The sequence below is a fragment of the Pongo pygmaeus genome, chromosome 23 (genome assembly GCF_028885625.2).
Source record: "Pongo pygmaeus isolate AG05252 chromosome 23, NHGRI_mPonPyg2-v2.0_pri, whole genome shotgun sequence".
NCBI classification, from domain to species: Eukaryota; Metazoa; Chordata; class Mammalia; order Primates; family Hominidae; genus Pongo; species Pongo pygmaeus.
In genome coordinates, this window is record NC_085931.1 from 48,266,074 (window position 1) to 48,291,851 (window position 25,778).

General features: G+C 54.5%; 1 protein-coding gene across 3 annotated transcripts in view; it reads left to right on the forward strand.

Moving 5' to 3' along the window:
• Window positions 1-3,698: 3,698 nt before the first annotated feature.
• CYTH4 (cytohesin 4) overlaps window positions 3,699-25,778 on the forward strand; it is a 33,415-nt gene continuing 11,335 nt past the window's right edge. For all 3 annotated transcript variants that reach the window (XR_008496642.2, XM_054469436.2, XM_054469437.2), the window contains exons 1-8: window positions 3,699-3,786; window positions 13,918-14,000; window positions 16,363-16,427; window positions 17,703-17,769; window positions 19,271-19,389; window positions 20,919-20,999; window positions 22,613-22,725; window positions 24,914-25,062. Coding sequence is in view for 2 of the 3 variants with exons in the window: in XM_054469436.2 (XP_054325411.1) it covers window positions 3,768-3,786; window positions 13,918-14,000; window positions 16,363-16,427; window positions 17,703-17,769; window positions 19,271-19,389; window positions 20,919-20,999; window positions 22,613-22,725; window positions 24,914-25,062 (696 nt within the window). In the remaining variant the exon portion in view is untranslated. The remainder of the gene's footprint in view (window positions 3,787-13,917; window positions 14,001-16,362; window positions 16,428-17,702; window positions 17,770-19,270; window positions 19,390-20,918; window positions 21,000-22,612; window positions 22,726-24,913; window positions 25,063-25,778) is intronic.

Here is a 25,778-nt window from a genome sequence, read left to right on the forward strand (position 1 = left end):
GAAAGGGTTAAATGAGATGACAAGCACTTAGCACAGTGTCTGGCACTCCATAGCAGGCACTCCAGAAATGGCAGTGGTGGTTTTTTTAGGACCTCCCAGATCCAGTGTTTGGAGACTCTCATTTGTTGTCCCAGAACCAATTGCAGATCCCCTACCTGGTACACAGGTGGGAACCAGAGCCCGATGTAGTGCAGAAGGACTGATCTCAGGCCAGAAAGAGTTTTAAGGGGATTCTTTCCCGTTTTCATCCTTCCTCCTACCTGGAATTTAGACATGATAGCTAGAGATCAAGCAGCCACTTTGGACCATGAAGAGAACTTGAGGACAGCAGCCGAAAGTTAGAAGGATCCTGGATCCATGCCCAGGCTGCTATAGGGCAGCCCTGTGTTGCCCACTTCAGGCTTCTTTCTTGTAAGAGATCAATAAACCTCTAGTTTGTTTAAACCATTATTATTATTTGGGTTTTCTGTCTCATGTAGGCAAACCTAACCTGAACTGTCTCCATTTTGTAGATGATTTAAAATGATTAAAAATGAGGCTCAGAGGGGAAGGAAGAAGATCACACAGCTCACAAGAGCTGAGTCAGGATTCGAATCCAGTTCTCCGTGGCTCCCCTGGGTCCAGCTTCCTTCTCTCCCCATTGCCTGCGCTATTGGTTCCCAGCAAATCTTGCAGCCAAACCTAGACAAGGAGTGACGGAGAAAATGATGAAGTCAGTTCTGCCAAACTCTTTGCTGCTCATAGTGAAAGAGTCCCTCCCTCCCAGGCTGTCTGAATATAAGCCATTAAACATGACCAGCGTTGTGGGAAAGAGGGAGGGGAGGTGTCATCACAACAGACCTCACAGAGGAGGTGGTATTTGAGGTATATCTTAGAGAATAAGACAGTAACAATAGCTGAACCACACGACCGTGACCATCCACCAGACAAAAGGGAAGCGCCAGATGCCAAACCGTGGCCTGGTCAAGACACATTTACTGGATCAGCCACAAGATCAGGCAGCCTTCCCCAAGGCCATCCCAGGTTCAGTGGTTTACTAGGTGGACTCCCAGGACTCAGCGCATGGTCATACTTACGGCTATGATCTATGGCAGCGCAAGGACTCAAAGCAGAATCAGCAAAGGCGCCGTGTCAAAGTCCAGAGGAAACCAGGTGCAGCTTCCAAGAGTCTGCTCCCAACAGAGTTACACGGGACACGCTCAATTCCTCCAGCAACAAGTCGTGAAAGCACCTGTGAGGTGGGATGCTACCAGGGACGCTAGGCAAATAGGTTAGGCCCGGTAGGCTACTCTCATCAGTTAGGATGGTGAGAGCCCTCCCCAAATCCAAGCTCCCAGATGCCAGCCAAGGGTCAACTTTGCAAGCACGACTTTCTAAAGATAGCAGTCTCCGGCCTGCAGTGTGAAGTCTTTCTGCACAGGGAATTATACCTCTCTCCACATTTCTAGGGTTTTTTTTGTTTGTTTGTTTCGTTTTTCCTTTGTTTTGTTTTTTGAGACGGAGTCTCAGTCTGTTGCCAGGCTGGAGTGCAGTGGCGTGATCTCGGCTCACTGCAACCTCTGACTCCCTGGTTCAAGCGATTCTCCCGCTTCAGCCTCCCAAGTAGCTGGGATTACAGGCACCCGCCACCATGCCCAGCTAATCTTTGTATTTTTAGTAGAGACGGGGTTTCACCATGTTGGCTAGGATGGTCTTGATCTCCTGACCTCGTAATCCACCCGCCTCAGCCTCCCAAAGTGCTGGGATTACAGGCGTGAGCCACCATGCCCAGCCCACATTTCTAGTTTTAAAATGGCCAAGGGCATGGTTTGTGGTGCCTCAGGCCCAAAGCAGTTGAGAAAAATCTAGTTTACCATGGAAATAATTGTAACAAGTTTTCCAGAAAATAGCCATGAGTTATACAAGAACTCAGATGGAGGCAGGGCAGGGGAGAAGCATTGGGTTTCAAAAATCCTGAGCACACTAGACGGGGACTTAGTAGGCCTGGCTTCTGGGCCTGAATTGGCACTCACTCAAGTTCCAACTTGGTCAAGTGTTTCCCAGAAATAAGCCTCAGTTTTCTCTCCGAGGAAATGACAGCATTGGATTTCTTCTGTATCAGCAAGCTTTGGCTGCATAACAAAGCGTCCCAAAAGTTGGTGGCTTAAACCACAAAAATGTATTATTTCCCACAGTGCTATGGGTCAGCAGTTTGGGTTGGACTCTGCTTGATGGTTCTTCTTCTGGTGTCCCCTGGCCTCACTGATGAGGCAGCAACCAGGGGACAGCCAGGACAGCCCAGCCTATCTCCTTGTGGTCCTCCGTCTTCCAACAGGCTAGCCCAGGCTTGTTCTCATGGTAGCCGGGCAGGGGGCTGAGAGCAAGAGCAGGAGCTGCAAGGCCTTTTAAAGCTCAGCCTCGAACGTCATGGAACATCATTTCTGCCACGTACTATTGGTTAAAGAGACGCCCAAGGCCAGCTCAACTTCCAAGGAAGGAGAAATGGACTTCGCCCCTTGACAGCAGAAGTGGCGGCATAGTGAAAAGGAAGTGAACTTGTAGCTAGTTTTCACATCCGCCGTGACCTCCACCATCCTCCCTTCATTCATTCATTCATTCATTCATTTGTGCATTCATTCCACACTTGCACACCCTCTATGTCCCCAGCATTTTACCACACACCAGAACACAAAAGGTAACCTTGCCCTCATGGGGCCTGGAGAGTAATGGGGAAACAGATGAATAAATCTGCATGTGTCCCAAAGATACAGGGAATTCACAGTTAATTTATACCTGTTTCTTTACAGCACAGCATTTTCCTAGAAATCATTTGAACCAACCTGCCAGAAAAGGCACAAGGAATAACATGATACATTTTAACCGAAGAAGAAAATTAAAATCAAAGGAGAAAGTGTTTATTGAGCACCTACTATGTCCCAAGCATCTCCGACACATCCTCTCACTCCATGGTTTCCATATCCCCGAGTTAGTGTTATTCCCCTTTCAGAGATAAGCAAAGCGAGGCTGACTAGCCCTAGCTGAGAGTCAAACAGCTGAGTCAGGCCCCAAAGTTCACACAACATCATAGAATAGCTGTCGATGAGCTTTGGATTTGACGATGAGTTTCCCAGCAGCCTGGGGGAGAAGGAAAATGGAACATATTACCCGATTGTTCACTAGACAAGAAAAAGCCAGATATTTCTTTGAAGGGAAGCAAAGCCCTTCCTAGCACTGAATTCATTTGTCTTTTCTCAAGTGGGAGTTGGAAGAGAGCTTGTGGGGTGGAACATAGGGGGCCCTGCTAGGACTGTCCAAGTTGGGTGCTCCTATGGCATATATGTGAGGAGGCTGCCAGGTGAATGCCCATGGTCCCCTGGAAAATGTTCGTCCTCAGTGAACATCGCCCTCGGCGTCTGTGCGTGTGTACGTGTGTGTGTGCATATGTGTCTGTGTGTTTCTTTCTGTCTCACTCTCTTTCTCTTTTTTATCTGGCCCTCCCCTCACTTCATCCGTTTGTTTGTTTGTTTGTTTCCACCTCTGTCCCTCCCTGGCAAAGATCCCTGCTGCTCAAAACTCTGCCAGTTTTTAGGAAGTGCTGTTGTGTCAAAAGCCTGCACACAATACCCCAGTGAGCCAGGACTGACTTCCTCCCCACACAGGGCTGGGCGGGGCAAGCAGGAAGGGGCCTGTTACAGTCAAGGTGACGCATCCTTGCCGGGCCACCCCGAGCAGCAGCTGGGTCGGCAAGCAACAGGAGCACGGGTCATCTTTTCCCCGGGGGCGTCGGAATGGACCTGTGCCACCCAGGTAAGCAACTGCGGCCAACCTCTCTGGGCCACAGGGTGCTCTCTTTTAGAATAGGACAGCAGCCCCTGCCTCACAGGGTCCTAGATAAAGGAATACAGCAAAGGTGGGAAATGTAGCTGCAAGAAGCAAACATTTGTGGGCTCAGCCTGGGTGTCCAGTTGTGTTCTGGGGGCTGGGCACACAGCAGAAGCAAAGCAGATGCTGTTGCCCCCTTCATGGGCTTGTGCTCCAGATGGGGAGACCGGCAGGGACTCTGATGTGATGCCATATGTCAGTTGATGGTAGGTAGGATGAAGAACAGTAAAGCAGGGAAAGGAAGACAGGAATGCATGGTGGAAAAGGCCCCAAGAAGAGATGCTGTCTAATGAGGGACCTGAGGAAGGTGTCAGCTAAGGGGCTTTCTAAGGAATAAACATTCCAGCCAGAAGGAACAGCCAGTCCGAAGGCTCAGTGGCGGACTCAGAAAAGTGACTTGTGATTAAGATGATAATGGGGTGTTGGTGATGGTGATACTTGTCTGGGTGATACAAGGGCCTTGAGGTCCCTTTTTGGCCCCACGGGGTTGGGGTGGTCTTTGGGGAGGCTGAGGACGCTGCCTAGAGCCAGGGGAGGGCCAGGAGTGAGCAACAGAGGCTCTGGTTGAAACCCTCCCCAACTACTAGGACAATGTGTCTGGGGAGAAAGAGGAGAAAGGAGGCTGCAAAGATGGTGAGGAAAAGAACATCAGGGTCGTGTTTTGGGAGGCAAATTGAAGGCCCGGAAGAGGGGCCAAGTTTCTGCACCCTGGATTTCAGTGTGCTCCAGAGCTGCAACAGTTCTGGTGAACACGGCTGCTGGAATTCCAGAACCTAAGGGCTGGTGGGAGCTGTCTGCTCCCCAGGTCCAGATGACCTCAGCCTTGTCCAGGAGCACCCTTGCTTCAAACGCACCTAATGTGGAGCAGCCTGGCCCCACCCACTGGGCATCCCCCTTCCTCCCCACCCCCAGATGGAAGCCTCGGGCTCCAGGGAACACAGAGAACCACTGATCTATTTCAACAGCCCCCCAGTGGCAGAAGGGAGAAAAGAAGCCGAGGGAGGAAAACAGCCTCTCTAAGGCAGGAGCAGGACCAAATCCTGTCCCCTGAATCCCTGTCCAGGGCTCACTCTCTGACCCCTGCCTCTCCCGTGGGCTTTGGGGGCTCCCAAAATCACAGCTCAGTGAACACAGCTGGGGGGCACCTGGCCGGCACAGGGAGACCCAGCAAGGGGGCAGCACCTGACTCAGACCTCTCAGCAGACGTGAGGCTGGGATGAGGCGGGGAGGGCACCCACTGAGATGCAACCCCCCCGCCTGTGTGTCCAGCAGGCTTTGTCCTTTCGGGTCCTCACATACTGAGGTTACAGGGATGGCTGTCTCCATGTTGCAGATAAGGAAACTGAGGCTCCCAGCGGTGAACTAGAGGCGAGGACTGACTTGCTTGAGGTCACACGGCCAGTCAGCAGCAGAGCAGGGACGAGAACCTGGGGGAGAGAGCCCCAGGTTGGCCGGGTCTGTGGAGACGGCAGGGCAGGGGAGTCTCTGCTTTGCTTCAGCCGGTACAAGGGAGGAAATGGATTAAATGGGGTCAATGGGTTCTCCATCGAGTAGTTGGTCTTTTCATTCATTCACTCCACAAACGACCTTCCAGTGTGCTATGCAGTGCTAGGGACAGCAGTGACCCAGCCATGGGCCTAACCCTGGGGGACAGGTGTTGGTCTGGAATGTTGGGGGTGGGGTGGAGAGGCAGGAGCCAGATCCTGCAGGACCCTGACCCAGCTGTGCAAATGGACACAGACCTACAGATGGGAGGGAGCAACTTTTCCCCCTGGGGCAGAGGAGATCTGGGAAGACATCATGAAGGAGGAGGCCAGAGGGAGGGAGGAAAGGTCATTTCCCTGTTGCCCAGACTGGGTCTTAACTGGGGCTTCTCCATGGCCCGGTGACTTCCCCTCTCTGAGTTCCGATTTGTCATCTCTACGTGGGTGCCATCATCCTGGCTTGGCCTGGGGAAGCGGGGATTGGGAGTTAGCTGGACCTCGCTCAGGTTCCACCTCTGCACCACCCTGCCAGTGGCCATGGTCTCTTCCTTCTATAGGCCTCAGTTTTCTCACCTTTATTATGGACAGGCTGGTGACTCAGGGACCCCCAGGGCTGCCTCCCCTCCTCTCCTGAGGTGGGCCTGTGTCGGGAAGCAGGTAAGGCGCCCTACCCCAGGGCCTGTCGGGAAGGTGAGAGGGCCAGACAGCAAAGCCGCAGTGTGGCCAAAGACAAGCACTGTGCTGGTGCAGAGAAGACAGGCAGGTGCAGTTAAAAATAGAGCCAGCTCTGCTGGGGGAGAGGAAGCCGCACTCCGCAGAGCCTGTGGGGTTTGTGGGGCTGGGGCGGGGAGCAGCTCCACCCACACCCCCTCTGCCCCAGGGTCCCTCCTACTGAGACTTTGAGGGGCTTCTTTATTTAGGGCCCTGAGATGGCATCCTCCTCCTGCCCTGGAAAGGGGAAGTGAGGCCAGCTGTCCTGGAAGCAAGGCTGCAAGCTCAAAGATTTCTAAAAATACGATGGGAAAGAGGAAGGACAAAGAGGAAGTGGGGAGGAGCTGGGGAGACGGGCACATTCACCAGCCTGGGCGCAAGGGCAGCACCAGCCTGTGGGCTTGGGGTGGGGGTTCATGTCACACCTTGTGAGGCTGTGAGAAGCACAGAGATAAGTGAGAAGGAAATGGGGTGTGTGGTGGTGGTGGTGGTGGTAATTTTATTATTTGTGTGTATTATTATTAGTATTAAAAATACATCTCCCGGCTAGGCATGGTGGCTCACACCTATAATCCCAGCACTTTGGGAGGCCAAGGCGGGTGGATCACCAGAGGTCAGGAGTTCGAGACAACCTGGCCAACATGGTGAAACCCCCGTCTCTACTAAAAATACAAAAAAAAATTAGCCGGGCATGGTGGCGGGGGCCTGTAATCCCAGCTACTTGGGAGGCTGAGGCAGGAGAATCACTTGAACCTGGGAGGTGGAGGTTGCAGTGAGCCGAGATCATGCCACTGCACTCCAGCCTGGGTAACAGAGAGAGACACCGTCTCAAACAAACAAACAAACAAAAAAAACAAAAAAGCATATCCCATGAGCCTACACCCGTGCCTGAAACTCTGAAATGGGGAGGGATCTCCTGTTTTTAACAAATAGAGGAAGGGTCAGTAGGCTCCGTGTGCACCATGTAAGATACAGCAAGCCTGGGGCCATCATCACCCTCATGTGGATTCAGATGCTTTGACCAGTTGCCACCTATTGGGGACAGGACCCCCATCAGAAGGGGACAGGGGACTGAGGATTCACGAACACACTTGTCAACCACAAGGGAGTATGAAAGGAGCTGTATGCGGTAAAAATACAAGCAACCTGCTCACTATTCCCATGCGATCCCACTCCCCTGGAAACCGTGCCTCGGTTTCCCCAGCTCTACAATGTTGGCTTTGCAGGGGTTGGGTGGGGGCAACTGCAGGCATCATTCTGCATCTTGCCTTTATTCTCAAACTTGTAACCCTGTCAGAAACCCAGATTTAGCGTCCGACAGGTGTTTGATGATTCATATGGAGAGATCAGCCTTTGGAAGATCAACATCAGGGCTGTAAGCCTCCGAGCCCCAGATGGACCCAGAAGTGAATCCCAGCTCTGCCACCCTCCAGCTGTGTCACCTTTGGCAGGACACTTCACGTCTCTGAGTCTCAGGGGCCTCGCCTGTAGGATGAGCTTAGAAGTACCTTTCCTTTCGGAGTGGCTGTGGGATTCAATGAGAGAGTGGATGGGAAGAGCCTGGATCACACAGGGCCTGGCACACCATAGGTGCTCAGCCACCATGCCTTCCTTAACCAAGGGCGTGGCTTGGTAATTGAGCCATGCAGATCCCAGAAACGCTGTGGGGAATTGGAAGGGGTGGGGGCAGGGATGGCTCCTAGATGGAACCCAGGAGGACCCCTGAAAGGGGATCTGAAGTAGGAGATAAGGAGGGGCTGCTGGCAGAGAGGAGAAGGAAGGGCGTTCTGGGTGCAAGCAATGGCGGCGCAAAGGTTTTCGGAAGGCTAGAGCTCAGGGGAGTGAAAGAAGGGCAGCCAGGGAGGCGGAGCACGGAGCTGGGACAGGGGAGGGTCACAGTGTGAGAGGAGCGTGGAGGGGACACGCCAGCAGGACTGGTGAGATTTGGGGTCTTTGTCCCCAGGACAGTGGGATGCCGTGGGAAACTGGACCAGAATGGGTAGAAGAGGCAGGGAGGCATCCGAAAGCCCTGAAGTCTCCCCGAGCAAAGTGATAGTGGCTGGTACAGCAGTGGACCCATGGAAGGGGAAAGAAATAGACAGGACTTGGTGATGGAGGAGACCCAAGGGGTGAGAGCCAGTGGGAGTCAGGGTGCCTCCTGGGGAAATGTGGACCATTTCCAGAGCTCAGGAATTCAGGAAGAGGACGGGGAGGAGGGGGCATTCTAGAAGTTCAATTTTGGGCACAATGACAAGAGCGGTGGTGACCAATACATAGGGGGATGGTCGGATCTGAAGCTCGGAGGAGGGGCTGGAACAGAGGATGTGTGAATGATTCCCTGGACCCTGAAGGCAGGTGGGAGCCAGGAGCTAATGAAGCCCCGTAGGGAGCAGGAAGGTCGGCCTAGGAAGAGCTTCAGGAGCCCCGTCACTCACTTCTGGCCATCCACACCTTGGAGCATCTGTACGAATGCTGGAGCCCGCCCTGGCTTCTCTCAGACAAGCAGCCAGTCTGGAATCCCCTCAGCCTCCTCCAGCAGGTGCGCCCTGGGAAGAAACACAACCCCAGGACAACAGGAAAACTGTATGAAGCCAACAAACAAAAGAAAACAGAATCGGATTGTTCACCTCCAAGGCAACCCGAGGTGACTGGATTTTTTCCGTGGATGAGACCGACAGCCTCCCCGCCAGCTACTGCTGGAAGAGTTCCAGAGCCAGCTTCCAGCACTGCCTCCCCGGCTGTCCCTGCTCTGCGTCTCCACACAGGTGGCCCCTTACACCTTCCATCCCTGTATGTCCCAAGCAGTTTGAGAATCCACCTCTCCCGGGGCAGAGGCATGGGGGTCAGCAAACAAGGGTGCGGCTCCCAGCACTGCCACTTCCTGTGCGTGAGACCTGGGGTGAGTCACTTCGCCTTCCTAAGCCTCAGTGTCTCAAACTGGAAAATACCTACTTCAAAGAGGATTAAATGACAGCACTTATACAGAGACTGGCATGGAGTAGGTGATTGTGAGCTTGCTTTGTCCTCTGGTATAAGTGTCCCCGCCAACTCCCTCCTGGAAACAGGACCTCTAGACCTGCAGAGACAGAAAGAAACTCCAGAGTGGGCCAGTCACAGTGGCTCACACCTGTAATCCCAGCACTTTGGGAGGCCAAGGCAGGTGCATCACCTGAGGTCAGGAGTTCGAGACCAGCCTGGCCAACATAGTGAAACCCCCATCTCTATTAAAAATACAAAAATTGGCCTGGCATGGTGGCTCACGTCTGTAATCTCAGCACTTTGGGAGGACAAGGTGGGCAGATTGTGACGTCAAGAGATCAAGACCATCCTGGCCAACATGGTGAAACCCATCTCTACTAAATATACAGAGATTGGCTGGGCGTGGTGGCTCGTGTCTGTGGTCCCAGCTGCTCAGGAGGCTGAGACAGGAGAGTCCCTTGAGCCCAGGAGGCAGAGGTTGCAGTGAGCCAAGGCCGTGCCACTGCACTCAAGCCTGGTGACAGAGTGAGACTCCGTCTCAAAAAAATAAATACATAAATACAAAAATCAGCCGGGCGTGGTGGTGCATGCCTGTGATCCCAGCTACTGGGGAGGCTGAGGCAGGAGAATCGCTTGAACCTGGGAGGCAGAGGTTGCAGTGAGCCAAGATCATGTCACTGCACTCCAGCCTGGGTGACAGAGCAAGACTGTCTCAAAAAAAAAAAAGGAAACTCCAGAGTGGGTCTCTAGGAGAATGGCAGGTGGGGCCACTCCCATTCCTATCCCTCAGTTCCTAGACCCTTGTGGTCCACCTGCTGGAGACAGAGCACCACACAGTGGTGGTAGATTTAGGGCATATGGTGCCCCCTGGAGGATGGCGCCCCATCCAAGCGGATATCACCTCCAGGCTGACACCTCAGCTGTACCTTCTCAAGGCTGCCCCATGGCTCCACTCCATCCGGCCAGCACCATCTGATGAAATGCTAGAGAGGACCGGTGGATCTTATGGCCACGTGCTCACTTCAGACCACCTTTGCTGTAGGGAGCATCCCTTGGTGTTCTGTGATGTTACACGGTGTGCTGTGTTGGTGGGTTAAACACCCTAAGCCTCTGGATAATTGTGCTGGCTGAGGCTCTGTGGGCAGAAAAGGCAAACACATTTCCAACACGTGTTGACTCCAGACAAGATGGATTGTTGACTCTTGCAGAATAGAAGGGGTTTCATGGAATCAGTTTGCCCCCTGGTCTTCTGGAGAAACGATGGGCTCAGCATGCGTCCCTGTTGCTGGCAGAGTGGACATTCTGCTCCCACGGGGTCATCCACCTTCCTCTTCTCCTGACTTCTGTGTTTCTGATCTTCCCATCTTCCTTCTTTCTGGCCTCTGACCAAGAAGTCAAGCCGTTCACCACTGCCCATGACACATGGATGTTCTGACTGCAAGAAGCCACTTCTCTTTCCACAGGAAGAGGATGGCCAGGTGCCCTGCCCGAAGCCCTGCCCCCTGGGAGGACTTGCCCTCACCACTGTCTTTCCAAGACACCTTTGAGCAGGGCTGTAGTTCAGTAGCTACCTGGTTTTCACTTGTGCCCAAACTCTGAGCCAACTCATTCTGCAACCAACCTTGGGCATTTTCCTCTGTTGTCAGAAAGTCATAAGGGACCCACCCATGGGGTCATGGTGTACGCAGAGGGATAGGCCCTGGTCCACCAGCAGCAGGTGACATGAGGGTCTGGGCCACCTATCCCTGGAGCCTACTGGAGCCCTCTGGCTCTGCTCACACCTGCTCCTGGACATACCACTCACAAAGGGTTACTATTGGGCTCGCTTGACCTTCTGACTTTGTGGGTCAGATGGAGCCATCTGGGCTACTTAGATACGTGATGTTCCGCGGGCTGGCACTCTATCTCTACCAGGACCTGGTGCCATTCCAGGAACTGTTTTCTGCATGGTATATAATTCTCTGCTAGAAGGAAGCAGCTGGAAGAAGCAGGCCATCCTCCCGACTGGGGAAGTGCTTGGGGATGTGACGAGGGCCATTGCTCCTGCATCCGTTAGGTCTCAAGCGTGGCACCCACACCTGCCATTCCCCTCAGGATATAGTTTTTTATTTACTCTCTTCACTGTAGGGATGATGGGTCAGCTTCATAAATTTCCCAATAGCTATTCCCACTACAATGATACTGACCCCGTGGGCCAAGGTACAAATATGGGCTCAAGTACCAAGGATGCCCATTCCAATTCTACATCTGTAGACCAGGAAAGTGGTCATGAATCAAGCAGAACCCTAGTGAGCTGGACTTGGCTAGGACTTCATTTATCACCTGGTCTCTATGTACCCCCACTCAAATGCGGCCTTGAAGACACTTCAGTCTCGAGCGCTGATGTCAACTTGGATCCTGTGTCCAACAATCCTCAGAATGTTTGGATATTCCTCTTTCCCCAGTGTACAGTTGCTGGAGTGAATGGCCACAGGTGTTTTAATGTGGAACCAGGGAGTCATTGCCATATATACATCCCACAGTGTTGCAGGACTCTTCCCTCGGAACCCAGCCTCTCCTTCAGTCTCGAGGTTCTGGATCTGAAAACTGGGGCAGGTCCTGAAACAAGGCAAGGGGTCTTGGGTTTTTTGTTTGTTTGTTTGTTTTGTTTGTTTTGTTTTTGAGACAGAGTCTCATTCTGTCGCCCAGGCTGGAGTGCAGTGGTGCAATCTCGGCTCACTGCAAGCTCCGCCTCCCGGGTTCACGCCATTCTCCTGCCTCAGCCTCCAGTGTACCTGGGACTACAGGTGCCCGCCACCATACCCGGCTAATTTTTTGTATTTTTAGTAGAGACGGGGTTTTACCATGTTAGCCAGGATGGTCTTGATTTCCTGACCTCGTGATCCACCCGCCTCAGCCTCCCAGAGTGCTGGGGTTACAGGCATGAGCCACCGCACCTGGTTGGGTCTTGGCTTTTTATTACAGTGGCTGCCCCTGGTCAGGGGAACTCCTGGGTGTGGCACCTCCCTTTGGCTGAGGCTAGTGTCTGGGGAGGGATTCAGCTGTGAGCCATCAGCAGGCTTTCCTCCCAGCAGCTGGGGGGATGGTGCCTTGGTCCTGAAGAGAAGAGCCAGATGCACACAGCACCCGCTGTACACATGTTGGACTCAGCATATGTTGGATTCTTGCTGGGTGTTTGACAAAGTTTAGCTCTTTCCTTCCTGACAGCTACCCTGTAAGGCAAGGGTTATGGTTCACATTTCATGGATGAGGATGCTGTATTAGGTATATCTCAGATTTAGCTGCTTAAAGAGACTCAGAATAACAGCAACCAAAACATTCTCAAAACTGATTTCTTTCTCATTGAAAAGTCCAAATGGATAGGTGGCCCAGGTGAATGTGATGAGTCTTCTCCACACCGCTGCCTGGGGACCTGGGCTCCATCTAGCCTGGTGCCCTGCCATCTCTGCATGGGGCTTTAATCTCAACATCCACGATGCCTGCTTAGTCCAGGTGAATGTGATGAGTCTTCTTCACACCACTGCCTGGGGACCTGGGCTCCATCTAGCCTGGTGCCCTGCCATCTCCACATGGGGCTTTAATCTCAACATCCACAATGCCTGCTTAGTCATGAGAAGGAGAAGTAGGGAAAGGGAGCACTCAACATTCCCTCTGTGCTCTTTTGGGGGAAATGATGTCTATCCTTGTAAAACCTTTAAGAAATTCGGCCAGGCACTTCCCGACGCTGGAACTTGAAGGTCAACAAGGATTTGGGCAGGCAGACAGGAGAAGGCATCCAAGAGTACAGGAGCTGCCTGGGCAAATATGGGGAAGTGGGACCGAGTCCTCGATGGCTCTGGAGCAGAGAGGAGCTGGCAAGCTGGACTGGCAGGCTCTTGTTGGGAATGGCAGGGAATAAGTCTCGCTGCCAAGGCTGGAGAGGTTGTGGAGGCCCCAGGCCCAGGATGAGGACTCTCTCTCTGAGTAATAGGGAGGCCATATTACTCAGAGAAAGAGAGTGTTGTGGATGAAACAGAAGCCACTATGAAGCATGAAGACAGGACAGCTGACCTAGTTGTGGGCATCATTATAGCACCTTGCATAGAACGCCAGCACACACAAATCTTATTAATTTAATTCATTTCCAAGTGGAGATGAAAGAGCACAGGCTTTGGAGTCAGCCCAATTCAAGGACCCATCCTGGCTCAGTGACCTTTTCCCTGTGGGACCTTGGTTGAGTCACCTCACCTCTCTGAGCCCCAGTATCTGGGGGCAGGGACTATAAAATATCTCCCAAATCCAGCATCCCCATTTTACATAGTAAGGACATCAGGACCACCCTGCTACAGGCTCATTTCCCAGCCTCCCTTGCAGCTAGGTGTGGCCACGTGACTACATTCTGGCCAATGGGATGTGAGGAAAATGGTATTCCACTTCCTGGTTGTTCAAATAAATAAGTAAATAAATAATGAGCCCATGAGCCAGTGGAGGAGGAGATTCAAGTTCCGGGGAAGGAATGCATGCCTTCAGCGAGTGTTTAACTGAGTGCTTATGACATGTCAGACTCTTTCTAGGTGCTGGGGACACGGTAGTGAGCAAAAGAATAGAACAACTGAACTCTCACAGAGCCAAGAGTCTAACGGGTGGGACAGAAAAGATTCAAGGAAACAAGATCCTTTCAGGGGTGCCTATCCAGGGGGTGGGAGAAACAGGAAGCAGGGCAGCAGGGGAGGGAGCAGGGGCTGCTTTAGACAGGGCAGTCAGGGGAGGCTTCCTGGAGGAGGTGGGCCTCTGTGAAGAGGGCAAGTCCTGGGTTTCTGGAGGGAAGGGGGCCCTGCAGAAGCAAGGGCAAGTGGATGTGGCTGAAGCCAAGTGTTGGGGAAGGCCGGTTGTCTCTCTGTAGAGCCCGCGGAGCTGAGCAGCGGGGAGACGGAAGAGTTACAGAGGATCAAGTGGCACCGGAAGCAGCTCCTGGAGGACATCCAGGTGAGTGCACACTCGTGTCCACACACGCTCACACACGTGTCCATGCCCACACACACCACACTGCAGGCACCCATAAGCAGACACTCCTGCACGCTTGTACGCACCCCACCAGCTCCTGACCCAGCCTGGTCAACAGACAGTGTGGCCAACTCTGGCCCATAGCAGCCTTGGCCCCAGCCCCAGGAGCAGGGAGAACAACAAGACTGCAGACACTCCGAGACCCAGGGAGAACTGGGAGAGCCGGGGAGGGAGACAGTGATCCAATTAGGCACCCACCGTGTGCCGAGCCCCATCCTGGCCTTTACTCGCTTTGTGACAGGGCAGGCTCTGACCCCTGTGGTGAAGCTTCAGCCAGGTCTCACCCCTGCAGAGTGTAGACCAACTGGTCAAGATAACTCCCAGTATGTGCCCTGCACTTACCACCTCACCAATCAAACTCAGAGGTCAGCTCATCTGGGTCGGCAGCTTCCGAGACAGGCTGGGTTCTGTTCCTGGAACGTGCCTTGCTCAGCCCTGCCCCTGGGCCTTTGCACTCGCAGTCCCCTCTGCCTGGGCTGCAGTGGCTGTGCCCACCCCCACTCCCATGCACATAAACTTAGGATTTCAGTGAGGAGTGAAGGCACAAAATTATTCATTCAGCTGGTGTTTTATTCAGCACCTACTATATGCCAGGCTTTCTCTACCTTGCTCTGATGGTGTTCTGCATAGTCATTCCAATTGACCTATGACCACCCATGATCCCAACCCCACCAGACTGTGCCCTCCATGAACACAGAGCCGAGGTCTGTCTTGCCCACCACCGCATCCCCAGCCCCCTGGGTGCAGCATTAATAGGTGCTCAGTTAATACTTGAGAATGAATCCCCATTGTATTTGTGGGGCAACCACTCAGTGGCTCTGCCAAGATGGCATGAACAGGAGCTGACAGGGCTCAGACACAGGCTCCCAAGTCCCATGCTGGCCCTGAGTGTCAGGACAAGCCCCTGGAACCAGCCCCTCACCAGCACCCTGCAGATCCCGGGGAGAAAGGGGCTGGGTGCCTTTTGGGGGTGCCGGCCAGAGGCTCATGCTGCTGTCCTGCAGGGGGTGCTGGTGGTTGGCAGGGGGAGGTGTTGGGGGTCCCCTCTGCCACTGGGTGCATCCTGCAGGGTCAAGGTGAAATGGGCTTGGGGTCAGGTTGAGGGAAGCACAGGTTTGGAGTCAGACTGTGGGCGTGTCGTGTCATCTCTCTACGCCTCAGTGTCCTCTTCTGTAAAGTCCAGGGAAATTGCAGAGCCCCTGGAAAGAGGGCCTATGCTGCCTGTGCATGGTGTCCCCGTAGTACCTGGCAGGCACATAGCGGTCACTTCGTCAAAGATGAGCAACAGAGTAAATGGAAGAAAGCCAGAGAGAAGCTGGGGCAGAAGCTGAGGAAGCAGTAGGGAGCCATGGGAGGGGTTTGAGCAGGGGAAGGGCAGGCTCCATGCAGTGCTCCAGAAAGACACCAGCCAGGAGAGGCAGGCAGGGTGGAGGCGGGCAGGGTGGAGGCGGGCAGGGGGAGGCGGGCAGGGTGGAGGTGGGCAGGGTGGAGGTGGGCAGGGGGAGGCGGGCAGGGGGAAGTGGGGAGGGGGAGGCGGGCAGGGCGAGGTGGGGAGGGGGAGGTGGGGAGGGGGAGATGGGCAGGGGGAGGTGGACAGGGTGGAGGCGGGGAGGGGGAGGTGGGGAGGGGGAGGCGGGCACGGGGAGGTGGGGAGCGGGAGGCGGGCAGGGTGGAGCTGGGGAGGGGGAGGCGGGCAGGGTGGAGGCGGGCAGGGGGAGGCGGGCAGGGGGAGGGGGCAGGGTGGAGGCGGGCAGGGTGGAGGTGGGCAGGGGGAGGTGGGGAGGGGGAGGCGGGCACGGTGGAGGCGGGGAGGGGGAGGCGGGCAGGGGGAGGCGGGCAGGGTGGAGGCGGGCAGGGTGGAGGCAGACAGGGTGGAGGTGGGCAGGGGTAGGTGGGCTGGGGGAGGTGGACAGTGGGAAGGCCGGCTTGTCGGGTAGGCTCGGCTAGAGTGCAGGAGACTTCATGGCTGCAGAGGGGAGAGATGGGAAGGTTGGAAATAGGATGGGCGAGGGGTGGGGGCTTGGGGAATCCCACTCCCCAAGACAAGTGGAGGCATGGGTGCAGACAGAGGTGATAGTTTAGCATGGGACTTAGAAATTATGAGACATCCAGGGAGGGGAGCTGTCCATGGAGGGTCCCTCAGACTGGGGACTCAGGACAGAGGAAGGGAGAGGGGCCAGGTTTGAGAGTCACGCCCAGGGGCAGGAGTGGTCATTGTGGTCTTAAATCCCCGAGGTTCTGGCTTCCACCCCTGACTCCCTGTCCTGCCCCTGCCACCCCACAGAAGCTGAAGGATGAGATCGCAGATGTGTTTGCCCAAATCGACTGCTTCGAGAGTGCAGAGGAGAGGTGAGGGGCTTGGGTTGGGACCCCCAGAAGCTGCCATGGTTGCTTTCCAAAGATGCCATACGCCTTGAATGAGCAGGGGCCACTCCCAGCCCCCTGGGCCTGGTGAAATCAGGGATTGGCTAGGGAGAAGGAGGCAGCAACGAGACTGGAACAGGGTGGCCCCGGCCCCATCCCAGGTCTGGTCCCTGCTTCCAGGCTGACCCTCTCTTGAGAGACACTGCGTCCTCCCCTCCCCCAACCCAAAGTCTCTCCTGACCCACTGTGGTCCAGCCCTGACCGATCACTGGCCACATCCATCCTGGGATGGGCGGGGAGAAGGGAAGCTCAGCCCCAAGGGCAAGGACAAGGAAGCCCAGGGCCCCAGGAGGACAGGAGCCTGGCCCTACCCCACCCCACCCCACCCACCACTAACCCGGGGCCAGCCATGCCCACCACCTCTATGGAAAGCTCCCACTGTTTTGTGATCTGGGACAGATCCTGTTCCTCTCTGGGTCTCAGTTTCCCCATTGGTGCAACAAAAGGGTTGGTTGCTACACAGTCTCCTAGGGTCCCAGGGCACTGACTCTGACACATGATGTCCTGGGAATTTCCCATCCTGTGCCCGCAACTCCTTAGGTCTCCACCTGTCCAGCCTCCTCCCCTCCCCCACCACACACATGCACACACACACACACAAGCATGCACACACACACACACAAGCATGCACACACACACACACAAGCATGCACACATACACGAGTGGCCGTTTCTCCAGCTCCCCTGTTCCAGCCACAACAATAACAACATAACACACCTACACCTCACTGTTTTAGGTGCTTTAACCCCTCAACAATGCTGGGAGGCAGGTGGTGGTGTCACCTCTGTTTTATAGATGAGGAACCTGAGGCCCAGAGAGAGGAAGTGACTCGCCCAAAGCAGCCCGGCTCAGATTCGCAGCCAGGAGCCTGGCTCCAGCACCTGTGCGCTCAGCCCTCGCCCCCTCCCCCGGTTTCTTGCACAGGGCCCCTCCACCTGCTCCCACACAGCAGCTCCGGGGTCCTGAGAGCTGCTAAATGCCCATGCTGGGCCCATCAGAGGAGTCAGTTGCAGAGCTCTGGGAGGAGCCAGGCCTTGCACTTCTCTCTCCTGCCCAGGTGGTTCCCATGCAGGACCCAGAGGCCACACTTGGAGGTCCCTAGAGGGGTATGGGCTCCTGCTGAGGCAAGGGTCCTTGGGGAGTGGAGAGGGTAATTCAGGTTCCTGGGGCAGCCTAAGCTGATGTCCTCACGTCCACAGCCGGATGGCCCAGAAGGAGAAGGAGCTGTGTATTGGGCGCAAGAAGTTCAACATGGACCCCGCCAAGGTAGGCAGCTGTGGAGGGCCCGGGCCAAGGGTGTGGGGGCTGCATGGGAGCACCTGCCCGGTGTCCTCTCGCTCCCCTCAGCTGACACGACCCCTTTCCAGAGGAGGAAGCTGGGCCCAGCAGAGCTGGGCATCTTGTCCAGTGCCGCATGGCCAGCTGTGGCTGGGCACCCTGTCTACTCCCAGGCATACGCGCCCTGGGGCAGGAGAAGCCAGGAGCATGGAGGAGGCCACGGTGTCCATGCACTTGGCCTAGTCCCTTCCCCACTCTGGGCCTCCATTTCCTTCTCCATGAATGTGGCTTGGGACAGTGGAGCTCTTGGATCTGGGGCTCAGGCTCCAGAAGCATCTTCCAGCCCTGGGCTCAGGGAGGGCCAGTCCTGCGGTCCCACCACCCACCCCTCTGCTAGCAGGAGCAGCAGCTCAGGGCTGGGTTATCTCACTCCCCCATGCCACTCCCAAGCCCCCTCGCCTCACCCCACCAGGTGGCAGCTGGGCGTCCTTTCCTGAAAGGACGCAGACAGAAGGAAACCGCAGGCAGACACACCAAGGTGGGGTCAGGGTGGCCAGCAGAGAGCACCAAGCTGGGGTCCCTGGAAATTTACCGCTCTGGCTTAGAAGGCTCCCTGTCCCCATCACAGGCCCAAAGTGTTATAACCACTCACCTCTCATGGCCACAGACCCTTGGACTCCTGCTCCCACCCACAGAGACCCCCGCAGGCTCACACTCTTGCCCCACCCAGCACCCAGGGGTGTCCTCTGCATCCTCTGCCTGTCACTGAGCCCTCGTGGCCTGCGCCCACCTTCCAGCAGTAGAACACAGAGGAATCTTCGTGGAGAGCCAGAGACCAACCCCTCCAACTCCTAAAACTAGGATGACAAACCCTGAGTGCCTCGGTAGTGAGGAGAGATGCTTGTGATATTGTCAAATCCGAAAAGCAGATGTAAATGTGACAGGCATGGTCTGAGCCCATTTTCACATAGCAAGGGAAGGAAGGTCACCACGATGGAAGCTGTCTGCCTCTGAGCAGTAGGGCCCGGGCAATTTCCTCCCCTTTGGATTGAGCTGGTTTTTTCTAACTTTAATACAATAGACATAGATTACTTGTGTGAAAGAATGAAACGCTATTTTTAAATAATATGAGTTTTGGGGGAACAAAAGAAATGGCTGAATCATTGAATCTCAGAATTACAAATCCCTAGAATCACTGAAGCATATAATCAAAGAATGTCAGACTGAAGGGGACCCTGGGGAGTACCTGGCATGAACCTGGTTCATGGCAGGAAAGCTGACTTTCTTTGCATGCCTCCAGTGATGGGGAACTCACCACCTCCCAAAGGCAGCTCCTGTGAAGGAGGGGTCAAAACTTCCCAGAACAGACTGTGCCAACACCAGAATGCCAGGCTCCAGGATTCTGGCCATGGAAGCTCCTTCCTCCCTTCCCCCTCCCAGGCCTGCTTCCATGCAGCAGCTGCTCATGGCTTCTGTGTACCCCCTCCAGGGTATCCAGTATTTCATTGAGCACAAGCTGCTGACCCCTGACATCCAGGACATTGCACGGTTCCTGTATAAAGGCGAGGGCCTCAACAAGACAGCCATTGGTACCTACCTGGGGGAGAGGTAAGAACGAGTGGAGCCTTAGCAAGGCAGGAAATGAAGGTGTGCAGGTGTGTACAGGTGTGTACAGGTGTGTGGATGTGCAGGTGAGAGGATGAATTATGTTAGGAAAGTCATCACTCCTAGGGCTTGAGGGGCTCACGGATCATCCCCTCCAGATTCTGAGTCAAAGCCTGACTGCCATCATTCATTTAGTCATTTAGTCAACAAATAAATGTTGCTTAGGGTCTACTGTGTTCCAGGCACCATCCTAAGCCATAGGTGTACACCAGTGAATAAGACAGACAAAACTCTTGTCCTCAGGAGGTCCACACTAGTGGGAGAGACAGGTCTCAATAGATGTAAAATATGTTAGAGAATGATAAGCTCTGTGGAATACAAATCAAGCAGGGAAGGGAAGTCAGAAATGCCGGGGACCGGCCAGGCTCGGGGCTCACGCCTGTAATCCCAGCACTTTGGGAGGCCGAGGCGGGCGGATCACGAGGTCAGCAGTTTGAGACCAGCCTGGCCAATATGGTGAAACCCCGTCTCTACTAAAAATACAAAAATTAGCCAGATGTGGTGGCAGGTGCCTGTAGTCCCAGTTACTCAGGAGGCTGAAGCAAGGGAATCGCTTGAGCCCGGGAGTTGGAGGTTGCAGTGAGCTAAGATCACACCATTGCACTCCAGTCTGGGAAACAGATCGAGACCGAGACTCCGTCTCAAAAAAAAAAAAAAAAAAAGAGAGAGAAAAGAAAGAAAGATATGCTGGGGACCACAGGTTGGACGCTGTGATTTAGAATAGTGTGGACAGGAAGGGTCTCATGGAGAAGGTGACATTTGACCAAAACGTAAAAGAGGTGAGGGCATGAGGAGCAGTCCAGGAGCAGCAAGTGCAAAGGCCCTGGGGTCAGAAACAGGCTCAAGAATCTAGACTGGACGGGAGGAGAGAGGGAGGATGTAGTGGGCGAGGAGGTGGGGATCTGTGGGAGGGCTCTGGGCAAAGGACTGGTCTGACGGGTGGGCGAGGGGATGGGGTGAAACTGGACCAGAGAGTCAACAGCCCTCTCCCCAGCTCCCAAGGACACCCCTCCCTCCCGGGTTGAGCAGGGGATGCAGATGGTGAGAAGGGCACCTTCCTGCTTCAGGAGCTGGGGAGAGGGAGGAGATGGGGGAGGTCAGCTTCTCTCCCTTGTACAGATGAGGAAGCTGGGGCTGGGAAGGTCAAGTGGCTTCCGCGAGGTTACCAGGTGGGAAGTTACAGGAAATGAGGAAGGCCTGGACTGAGGGCAGGCCGCTCCAAAGCCAGGGCTCCCCTCCCAGGCCAGACCAGCGCTGGTGAGCCGTGAAGGTGTGTGTTCCTGCATGGGAGGACAAGGGTGTGCCCTCCGGGTGTGATATGGGTGGGACAGATGTGAACACACCAGATGGCAGCTGGACCCCGGAAGGACAGATGTGTCTGTCCTCTCCCTCCCCCACCTCAACCCCCTCCAGGAGGTGGGTGCCAGCAAGTATCCAAGTGTGTCCCACCCTCCCTTCCACCCCCTCCCCAGGGACCCCGTCAACCTGCAGGTCCTCCAGGCCTTCGTGGACTGCCACGAGTTCGCCAACCTCAACCTCGTCCAGGCCCTCAGGTGGGTAGTCCCGGGGCAGGGTCCCGGCCCTCAAGGGTTGCACAGCCCCAGTGGCTGGGGGTGTCGTGATCCACACAGCTAACAGCACAAACAAAAGGTTGGGAGCAAAGAAGAGGAGGCAAGGAACAAGAATGACTTCATGATAGTACTGCCTCACAGAGCTGAGCTGGACCACCTGGGAAAGGGCCTAGTTCCTTGCAAATACTGCCTTCTTACTACGTTAGAATTCTATCATGCCCATATTTAATCAGTCTAATCATTATTACTTTATTACGGTCATTCTTCTACTTTTTGGATTAGTGCATGTTTTATTTATTTTATAAGACTGTTTAGTATGTATTCCAGTTATTATTACTTATTAGCTTCTAATTAGGGTACTGTTGTTGGTACTCATTTTTACAGCTACAGAGGCAATACAATTATCAGTTTGAAGCACAAACTCTGGAGCCAGACTATACAGTTCAAATCCCAGCTCTGCTGCTCTCCCCCAAGTGACCTTAAGCAAGCCATACACATGCACAAAATACAAAAATTAGCCGGGCGTGGTGGCGGGCACCTGTAATCCCAGCTACTCGGGAGGCTGAGGCAGGAGAATCACCTGAACCTGGGAGGTGGAGGTTGTAGTGAGACGAGATCACACCACTGCACTCCAGCCTGGGCAACCGAGTGAGGCTCTGTCTCACAAAAAAATAAATAAACCTTGCTGTGCCTCAGTTTCCTCAGCCGTAGAATGGGGATAATAATAGTACCAACTTCACAGGGTTGTGAAGACTAAATGGGAAAGTGTTTAGAACTGGTCCACAGTGAGTGCTCAGTAAGTCTTGATGCTGCTCACAAACTCAGATTCCGAGAAGGAGCATCTGATCTGGGCTTTGGAGGGTGAGTAGGAGTTCACAATACAGAGAAGGAAGAAGCCACCACCATCCAGTGTTCTCTAACTCCTAGCTCTTTAAGGGAGAGGGGTAGGTGACTTGGGAGTCTCCCATATTCATTCTTTCATTCATTCATTCACATATTCATTCATTCATTCACATATTCATTCATTCATTCACTTATTTACTGAGCCGTTGCTAGGTGCCCAGGACTGTGTGAAGCCCAGGAGGAGAAGTGAGAGATACAGGCCCAGTTCTCACTCTCAGAGAACTTAGCTTGAAGCTGTCGAAACCACCAACTTCCAAAGCTAGAGGGAAGTCAAGGTTCCAAGAAAGGGAGCCCTAGCAAGGCAAAACCCCTGCCCCACCCCTTCCCCAACTAGGTCCCACAGCCAGATCTCAGGGCCCAAAGGCCAGGTGCAGGAAGCCACAGACCCCGGGGCAGGCAGAGACCCCCTTTCCAGCTGAGGCAGACTGGGCTGCAGTCAGTGCTGGGATTCAGACGTGCAGAGCGGGGCGTGTGCTTACTTCCGTATTCTGCAAGAAAAGGCATTTCTTGGCTACCTCCTGCATGCTTGGGGCTCCCTGGTGCCCATCCCACTTCCCCATGAGCCCAGATGACATTTGCAGATTCCCCCATTTACAAGATACAGAGACTGAACCTGGGAGAGGCAGGGCAGCTTGTCTGGGGCCCGCGAGAGCCCACTCACTCCACTGCCCGTGGCCCCGTTTCTCCCCCAGGCAGTTCCTGTGGAGCTTCCGGCTGCCCGGCGAGGCCCAGAAGATAGACCGGATGATGGAGGCCTTTGCCACCCGATACTGCCTCTGCAACCCGGGCGTCTTCCAGTCCACAGGTGCCAGGCGGGGTGTGGGACCCAGGGCTCCGAGACCCCTTCAGCATTGCCAGGCATAGATTTCACAGAACCCCTCAGGCTTCCCCCAGGTACCCAGACCCTGGCAGCCCAGACCCCTTCACGAGCCCTCACTGAGCACTGACTTCATTGCTGCTGGGTGCTTGTCTGACAGAGCTACCTGGAGACACAGTTCTTAGGAGAGGAGGCAGGAGATGATGGCACGGGATGCTATGGCTAAAGCAGCAGCACCTCTGTCTGAGGGCAGGAGTAAGGGAATCAGCATGTCCAAGATGGCTTCTCAGAGGCGGTGAGGTCTGAATGGGGTTTTGAAGGATGAATAGGAGTTTTCCAGGAGGTTAAGGGGAGAAAGGGCCTTTTTGGCAGGAGTTTCAGTTGGAACAAAGGCCCAGAAGCATGAAACGGCCTGGGCAGGGTGTAGGGGGCAAAAGGGGCATAGGAGATCCACAAAGGTCAGTCCTCCATAGCACTCTCTCCCAAGGCTAACCCAATGCCCATGTGAAAACATCCAGAGGACAGGGTGGGCGAGGGACCATCATGGCCAACTTGTCCTGGCCTCTTCTCTGGATCTAGTTGTCATAACAACAATAACCAACCCTGTAATCCCTATGCGCTGAGTGCTTTAAACAGGCAAAGTCACTCAATCCTTTTTTTTTTTTTTTTTTTTTTTTGAGAGAGAGAGTCTCTCTCTTTCACCCAGGCTGGAGTGCAATGGCGTGATCTCAGCTCACTGTAACCTCCGCCTCCCGGGTTCATGCAATTCTCCTGCCTCAGCCTCCCAAGTAGCTGGGATTACAGGCGCCCACCACCATGCCTGGCTAATTTTTTGTATTTTTAGTAGAGACGGGGTTTCACCATGTTGGACAGGCTAGAACTCCTGACCTCAGGTGATGCGCCCGCCTTGGCCTCCCACAGTGCTGAGATTACAGGCATGAGCCACCATGCCAAGCCAAAGTTACTCAATCCATACATCAACCGTTTGAAGTCAGTAGTCTTCTCATCCCTCCCTGACGCATGGAATATAGCTTCACAGAGATGAAATGACTTGTCCGCGAGCATGCCGCCTCCTGGCTGTGTCCACGAACAAACCTTCCAGAACATTTGCCCTACTTTGTGGTCAGATCTTAATTTAGTGTTTGTTTGTTTGTTTATTATCTGTCACAAGTCTAAACGTCCTACAAGGGCAGGGACCCTGTCAGACCCGTCATCAATGTCTCCCAGGCCCACAGCACAGAGTATGTACTCAATAAATAGTTGTAGGTAGGAAAGAAGGCATCTTAAAGCACCAGATTTGAATCACGGTCCAATTACTTCTTAATTTTGTAATGTTGGGCATATAGCTTAACTTCCTGTGCCTCGGTTTCCTCATCTGAAAAATGGGAGTGATAACAGGACCTGCCTCATAGGATAGGCATGGGGATGTGAGAGCTTAGCACAGGGCAAGCACCAACAACGCTCGGCGCCACTGCTATCAGAGATAGAATCATTGATGTTCCAGAACAGGCAGTTACTTCAAAGATTAACCTCTGAACGTCAAGGATGGGGAAGCTGAAGGTCAGAGAGGTCAAGTACTTCCCAAGGTCAACCAGAGAGTTGGAGACTCAGCTGAACTTCCCTGGCTCTGGATCCAGGGCCCAAATACTCAACAAAAGACCTCGCCAGAGTAGCAATTACCTCCCTTCCCAGCCATCAGCCCAGCCCTCCCTCCTGAGCGCTTGAAAGTCTGAATAATGGGAGAGGCGCTGGGGCTCAGGAGGAACGCCAGCAAGATTACAGAGCAGCAGTGGCTCAGCCCTGAACAGTGCTGCTAACAATGAGTGTTCTCCGAGTTCCCAGAGGCAGAGAACAGAGTGGGCAGGGGGCTGGAAGGGCTCTGCGGGGAAGAGGTCCCAAGCCGTGGCTGAGCAAGAAGGAGGATTGAAGCGGAGAGGAGGGAAGGAGGGGCAGGTCTGGCAGGGGGTCCAGCAGGAGCCGAAGCGCGAAGGTAGGAAGGGGCTCAGAAAGAGAGGCTGATGTTAGTTTAAGAGGGGGTGGGGACCAGCAAGAGTGGGAGGAGGACAAGGTGGACCTTTGGGGCCTTGCAACGGCAGATTCTGGGCCCTACAAGGGGCCGGGACAGAGGCAGGGAGAGTGGCCAGGGCCAGAACTGTGACCGCTGTCCCCTCCGCAGACACCTGCTACGTGCTGTCCTTCTCCATCATCATGCTCAACACCAGCCTCCACAATCCCAACGTCCGGGACAGGCCGCCTTTCGAGCGCTTTGTGTCCATGAACCGCGGCATCAACAACGGTAGCGACCTGCCCGAGGACCAGCTGCGGGTGAGAGAGGCACAGCCCACCCAGCCCGGCCCCGGGGAATCCAGGAGGGACCTGTCCTTAGATGAATGGCCAGGGAAGGGCTCCTCTGAGATAGACAGCCCCCAGTGGGGACTCTGCTGATATGGCCCACCCAGGCTGTGACTGTCTGGAGAGGCACTGTCACAAAGCGCATTGATCCTCAAACCCGCCTGCCCAAAAGAGGCCCCCATCTTGAGAAGGGTGTCTGAGATAGACCACCCAGGAGGTCCACCCAGATTTAAGCCTTTGGGGGACTCTGGGCAGCCATCTTTCACATCTTCCCAAAAGGGTACCTCACACAGCCCAGGTCTATTTCTTAGAATAGAGATTTTTAGATGCTCAGCATGTCAGGCCTGAAAACCCTCAGACTCTGCTCTAAGCCCTCTGTCCTTTAGAGAGGAGGAAACTGAGGTCTTCCACAAGGCCCTACTTGAGCTGGGCCCTGCCAACCTCCGGTCGCTTCCTCAAATAGCCTGCACCCCTGCCACACCATGCCAGGCTCTGCGCCCAGCACGGGGGCCCCAGGGATGAATCAACCACATATGCTGCCCTGACCAAGTTCAGGGTCTGGTGGGAGGACTGTACACACGTGAATTACAAGGCTGCATGATTCATGCCGTGCTGGCTGTGGGGATGGAGCTCTGGAGATGCAGATCTGCTGTCACTGCGGCTGTCATTGCTCTGGGGGCAGGGAAGGG